General features: G+C 33.3%; 1 protein-coding gene across 2 annotated transcripts; it reads left to right on the top strand.

Moving 5' to 3' along the window:
* Positions 1 to 1,238: 1,238 nt before the first annotated feature.
* LOC141693673 (putative 4-hydroxy-4-methyl-2-oxoglutarate aldolase 3) lies at positions 1,239 to 3,099 on the top strand. 2 transcript variants are annotated; one of them, XM_074498822.1, is made up of 2 exons: positions 1,239 to 1,393; positions 2,461 to 3,099. In XM_074498822.1, exon 2 carries the CDS (start codon positions 2,469 to 2,471, stop codon positions 2,967 to 2,969), a length of 501 nt encoding a protein of 166 aa, XP_074354923.1. In that variant the 5' UTR covers positions 1,239 to 1,393; positions 2,461 to 2,468; the 3' UTR covers positions 2,970 to 3,099. The 2 variants fall into 2 exon arrangements, with proteins under 2 accessions (XP_074354923.1, XP_074354924.1); XM_074498823.1 differs by lacking the exon at positions 1,239 to 1,393 and adding an exon at positions 1,478 to 1,656.
* The last annotated feature ends 4,113 nt before the right edge of the window (positions 3,100 to 7,212 follow it).

The following is a 7,212-nucleotide window of genomic DNA, read 5'->3' on the forward strand; positions in this document are numbered from 1 at the left end:
AATATGATCATATTATATCTAATATGCATGGAATTTGATTTGGTTCTGGATTAAAATATGGACCCTTCCAAAATTTTGAAAACCTATATTTTAACCTTAAAAAGATTTATTTACATATGTAATCATAATTTTCAGTATTAATTATGACTAGTAAATAAGAATTAGAATTTCAAAGTAACAAGATTCATTTATATATGACTATATATATCCACGGTTGTGTTATATTAATTTTTACACTAAAAACAACAAAAGTCTTTGTCACATATATAGATGTCTCATTTCCCACTTCATAATTTTTAATATTAAATTAAGGAGCAGATACTTCATAATCTTTAATATTAAATTAAGCTGCAGGTAGATTAGTTGAACTAGTTATCAAATTTGAAATCAATAATAAAGCAAGCAATAATTTGAGTATTTGACAAGGGGTGTTCTTTCTTTTGTATAATTCCTCCGCCCCATTGGAATTTTTATATTGGGGCGAAAAATCTGTATATATTTTAATATTTTAAAAACTCTTATAAAGAATAGTTTTTTAAATTATTTAAATTTTTAATAAAAATATAATAATTAAAATTTTATTCAAAATAAAAGTTAAAAATTTAATTATAAAACAATACTAAATTGAGACGGAAAGAATAAAATTTATTATTTTCCTCTAATCGGATATTTTGTTTTTTATTAATTAGATTTATATATTTTATAAATAATTTTATATTTTAATAAAATTTGTGAATTGAACAAGAATCGAACTCGACAAGAAGAGATTTAGAAATGGCTTATAGCCATTGGAAATTATTGCATGGGTTTTGTATTCTTGTGTTTGATTAGTACAAATACTATTCCCTTTGTCGCACTGAATTCTCGACCGCTAGTTACTAAACATGGTATCAGAGTTTAGACTGGTCAGAGAACTAAGGTTCGATCCAGCCACCCCCAACATTTTCACAATTTAATGTGGACACTGAAGACAATTAATGCCCCAAAGATGTTCCACTCTTCGACCCATAAATGGGTTTTAGAGTGAGGGGAGTGTTAAATATATGATACAATATTGGGGTATTCATCTAACACCTTCATCTAACACTTTAAGGTTTTAGATGAGCCGGTTACTCAACACTTTTCAATACTCCTTTAAAGTATAACTCCATTACATTTTTTTTGAATTTTTTTTAAGTCTCGAAATGTGTGCAAATAGTAAACGTATCGAAATCAATTGGACGGATTTTAGCACTCATTTCAAGGAGAGATAACATGCCATGTTGTCAATCAATGACGATTGATCACTGCTGTCAACCTGCTCTGAATATTTAAACACACACATGTATACATTTATACTTCTTGTGAAGACACTGTAGCTCTTTGGTACTTCAAACTTCTTGCTATATTTCAAGTAAGTTTTCTAAATTTCTCAGTTTTCATTTTTGTATATGATCATTTGTTCTGCCTATTACCCTTGTTTTTTATTTCAAATTTGATATTTATATGCTTGTCATTCTGTTTAAGTTTATATATTCGACATTCATTCGATTCTCGCTCATTTCCGAGATTATACAGGATTATGTACTAACTACCTAATCAAGAAAAATATAATGAATATATCCATGATCCATGTGTTGGTTACTTAGCAAAGCAGTTGTTTTTATTGTGGCTAAGGTAATTGAATTTATGAGATCTTGATTTCAAGATTGCTTAGATCATGTTTTAGATTGGTTTGTTTAATTAGTTTAGTGAACATGATCTTATGCAATCTCAGCTTGTAACTGCTGTGCTGCATCAGGATCGACGATTATTTAGTCTTGATTGTTTTAGTACTATGGATATTGATCGATTCAGGTGATCCGATCCGCGTTGGTGCTTGTTGTTACTACTGTTATTGATTGTGCAAAATTGGGGCAGTATTTTGTTGTTTGGAACATTTCGAATAATAAGTCCTTTGTGCTACTTGATATAGGTTGATAAGTTAAGTAGATCGAATTGGGAAAACATGGATTGTTTTTGTTTCTTAAAGATTCCCCTAATTAAACTAGGATAGCTAGAACTCGGATAATTTTATGTTGGTTGAACATGTGTTGTTTACGTCCGAGGCTTGTTCCCCCGTGTGTCTCGTATTATCGATTGGTTAAATCTACATTATGATCTGTGTCTTTGAACATGAGCAGGCATATTCGTAGAAGTTTTTGTTGAATTAAGTGTGTGTAAGACCTGTATAGTTCAGTATACCATGTAAACAAGCTCTAAGTACGAGATCCATCAAGATCTGTATAGTTTCAAGAACACGTGATTGATGTTCTGTGCTGTTTACATGAGTTTGATTACAAGGCTTGTTTATAATGTAGATGTATGCTACTCTATCCGTAACATATTCCATTTCGTTATATTGGTTGTACCAGAAGTATGATTAGAAGTCCAATTTAATGTAGTGTTTCTAGTACACTACTGATGCATATGAATTTGCAGGGGAATATATGGCATCACTAGCTACAGCTGACGTCTGTGATACACATATAGCGCTTTTAAATAGCGGAGATCTTCGTGTTCTGCAACCAATTTTTCAGAGCTATGGCCTGTGTCGAGCATTCTCAGGCCCTGTCGTGACTCTCAAGGTGTTTGAAGACAATGTTCTGGTTCGAGAGGTTCTCGAGACCAAAGGCGAAGGCAGAGTACTAGTTGTAGATGGTGGAGGCAGCATGAGATGTGCCTTGGTAGGAGGCAATTTGGGACAATTGGCTCAAAATATGGGGTGGGCTGGTATTGTTGTTAATGGATGCATCAGAGACGTTGATGAGATCAACGGCTGTGATATCGGAGTTAAAGCACTCGCAACACACCCCCGAAAATCGAACAGAAGAGGCGTTGGGGAGAAGAATGTTTTAGTGCATTTTGCAGGAACAAGCATTCACGACGGAGAGTGGCTATATGCAGACGGTGATGGCATTCTCATCTGCAAAAGTGAAATCTCTCTTTGAAGTATGGTCATTTATTGTAATGTAATAACACTACTGTGATCAGTGATGAATAAAGTTACAGAGTTGACAGTATATGAACTTGTTGAAGGTGAATTGAACTTGGATTTGATGGTTGCATTATTTTGGGAAATTATATGATTTTTTTTGGTTGAATTTCTGAGAGTCACTCATTTTTAGACTCATTAGATTTCACTGGATACGACACGTGAACACGATACGAAACAATACGAATAATTAGAGTTTGAGTTCGAAAATTTGGTATACGAACACGATAGTACACGAACACGAAAAAACACGAATATAATTAGTGTCGGGCTTGGGTTTTTAATATAGGTACATGACATGGAACGAAAGTACACGGAATAAATAAATAATATAATTTTTAAAAATAGATAATATACAAATATATACTAAATACGAAATGTGAATTTTATCTATTTTAACTAACATATATATAATTGTAAATACTAAAATATATTTTATTATTTCTTGACTACGTGAGTGAGCCCTTTGCCATTTGATTATCTATTGTATTTTTTAACGATTAATATTTTTCGTAAATATATTTTTTAACGATTAATATTTTTCGTATATAATTAGTGTCGGGTTTGAGTTTTTAATATAGGTACCCGACATGGAACGAAAGTACACTAAATAAATAAATAATAAAATTTTTAAAAATAGATAATATACAAATATATACTAAATACCAAATGTGAATTTTATCTATTTTAACTAACATATATATAATTGTAAATACTAAAATATATTTTATTATTTCTTGACTACGTGAGTGAGCCCTTTACCATTTAATTATCTATTGTATTTTTTAACGATTAATATTTTTTGTATATAATTCGTGTACTCTGGTGTATTAAAGCGGATAACACGAACATATTAGTTTCGGTTAGTGTCACCAAATTGGTACACGAATGCAAATCTGGGTCGAGTTCAGATTTAAGTTTTGGTTCACGAAAACACGAAATATCTGTACACGACACCGAATGTTGTCGGGTCAAGATTTCACACGTTTTCAATATAGTCTGCTCGACTTTATTTCAGCTTATTAGTCTTCTTATTGTATCACTTATTTCATATTTGAAGTTCTTGAATCTTTGAATCTGTATTCTGAACTAATACTGGCTTGTGCAAGCTATAATCAAGCTCTATCTTCTGCTACAGCTTCACATCCTTTTCGACGGGATGTTTTCATAAGTTTCAGAGGTTTAGAAACAAGATATGTGTTTACTGATTATCTATATAATGCTCTGCTTCGTGCTGGTATTCACACATTCAAGGATGATGATAAGATACGTGGCGGAGAATCAATCTCAAGTGCATTGGTACAGGCTATCCATGAATCGGAGATTTACATTGTTGTCTTCTCGGAAAACTATGCTGCTTCTACACGGTGACTTGATGAGCTTGTAGAGATGTGCGATTGTTTCCGATTAAGATATAGAATTGTTCCCGATCAAGATATGAATAAAGGAATTATAAATACTTATAAGTTAAATGAGTATTTGGTTAAATGTCATAATGTTTTTTATTTAATTGAGTTAAAATAAATAAATTTCAAATATCATTATCTTAACTCGGAAATTTTAAATTAGAAAGACATGTAAAAACATAAATTTTAAAATAAAAATTTATAAAAAAACAAAAAATAAAAAATAAGTTATAAAAAAGTACGTCGTTGCTAATATTTAACTTACTTATAAGCTGAGTCGACACACTCATTGATAAGTACTTATTGACTTATAAATCAATAAATCACTTAAACGGCATTACTGGGTCGCGTCAGATTTGCAGGAACTTTTAAGCAGAAAGAGGTGATTACTTCTCAATTTCGAAACTGCAGCAAGTGTTGTGCTACATGCTTGTTTGGGTAACCAAATAAGTGGCTTATTGAGACTTATTATCAACTAGTGTTTGTAGAATCAAAGACGACTTTTCTCAACTTATTTCGTTTTTTATTTTTTTAGGGTAAATTATAAACCGCATCCCCCTGCTTATTTCCATTTTCACTTCACCGTAAGTACTTTTGAAAATTGCAGTACACACCCCACAGATGTTTTGGCGCTGCAAATCACAACCCGATGATAAAGTGTCGTTAAATTTTAGCGTTATCTCTCTAACGGCAAGGGCATATTAGACTTTTTACAGTTAAATCTTGCTACTGTGTCCTTTCATGTTATTTCCTAAATCATAATTCACAACCAAAATTTGCACAAACCCAACCCTAAATTCCCAAATCTGAAGATTAAGTCTTGAGAGGTCGATTAAGTGCATAAATTAAGAGCAATGAGAGGCCGATTGAGAGGTGTATTCGATGTTGATGATATTTTAACTCTTGAGAAAGCGAAGGGTGTAGGAGGATCAAATGAAGGCGCAGTCATGATTGATTACGGTCTACCTGATGACTTAGAGATCCCCACATATGACTGTAATTTTCTTTCTTTTCTTGTATATAATTGCCTTGCATGTGTAAACAATTAGGAATCGATATATGTGTTCTTCGTTGCATGCAATATGATATTGGTTTCTTTTTAAATGTGGTCCCATAATTTATGTCTTTTTTATTGAAATAATGACTCTGATATGTTAGGTAAAGTTTGAGTATTTTGTTCGATTTTTTCATTTTTTGTTGCAGTGTATTCACCTTACTTTTCGATGAAATTGCGATTTAATGGTAAATTCAATGTGGATTTTACTGAATGTATTGGTGGGAAGATAGCATATTATGACATGTGTTCTGTGAAAAATTTAACTCTAACTGAAATGGAGGCTATGTATGGAGAGGTATGATGTAGTACTTTGACGAGGGATATGTGGTATTTGAGTAATGAGGCAGAGATGTGTGCTGACAATTTATATCCTCTAGAAACTGGGACTGATTTGGAATTGATAATTGACATGGTCGAGGCTAATTATAAGTTGGTTACAATTTTTGCAACCCTAAATTGTCCTGAAGATGATGAACCTTGGGATTTCCCATTTACTCAAATGGCCATATATGATAGGAATTGCTAGGATAGAAGATATAAGAGTAGAAGTTGAAGATACTCTTATGGAAGATGATGTTGATGTGGGTAAAGCAGAGGCTGAAGATGAAGAAAGAATGAGTTTTCATGGGGACAGTTCCAATATGAACTATAGTGAGAGTGATTGTCCAAAACCTAAAAAGAAAAGGAGAGTGCCACCACCCAGTCCACCTTATAGAGCTAGAAGGACAGGGAGATATTCAATGTTGAGGGGTTTGTTCAAGAACACAGAAGAGACACCTGTCATTCTAGATGATGTTGATGATGAGGGAAGTAAGGGTAAAGCAAAAGGAAACGGTGAAGAGGTAAAACAGTCCAAACTTATGAAAGGAGGTGCAAACAATTCAAAGGGTGATAAAAAAAGGGCAAAGGTAAAAGATCATGTCCAATCAAAGGGTAAGGGTGAAACTGATAAGGGGAAACATGATGATAAGGGTGTGGCTGATCAGAGGAAATATGATGATAAGGGTGAGGTTGAGGTGCAGGCAACAACTGATGAGGAGCATTTGTAGCCAGTTATCAATGAAAAACCTGATGAGAGGAAGGGTGAAGATAAGGGTGCTATAATTGAAGTTGAAGATAGTCCATCTTCAGAGAGTGAATATGATAGCAATGAGGAGACGCTGGCTATTTCTTCTTGTGATGAGCAAGAGATAAAATACCCTGAATTTAATCAACTGAGTGACATGGAAGATCCTCAGTTTGAATTAGGTATGTTATTCAGTAGTGGACAGGTTTTTAGGGAGGCTGTTAGAAAGCATGCAATTGCCCACCAGAAAGGAATTACACTTAAAAAAAACCTAGTTAACAAGATCAATGGATATGTGTAGAAGGCGGTCAGTAGAAATGTTATGGTATTAGACAACAAAGATCATGTAACATCCAAATTAAGACCCTGTACAATAATCACACCTGTAATCCTACATGGATTCAGAAACAGGTGATTTCCAGTTGGATAGCTAGAGCATATGAGAATGTGGTAAGGATGAATCCAGATTGGCCTACATCATATTTTCATGCAAATGTGGTTAATGATCTTCAATGTAACATTTCTGATACCATGGCATATAGAGCATTGAGAAAGGCCAAGGAAACTATAACTAGGAAGCATGAAGATGAGTTTAAGAAGAGGACCAAGAAACCACTCGACCCCGTACCAGTATGCAAATGAGGTGAAAAAGGTGATGCCAACATCCACT

This window comes from Apium graveolens, chromosome 10 (genome assembly GCF_009905375.1).
Source record: "Apium graveolens cultivar Ventura chromosome 10, ASM990537v1, whole genome shotgun sequence".
Taxonomy (NCBI): Eukaryota; Viridiplantae; Streptophyta; class Magnoliopsida; order Apiales; family Apiaceae; genus Apium; species Apium graveolens.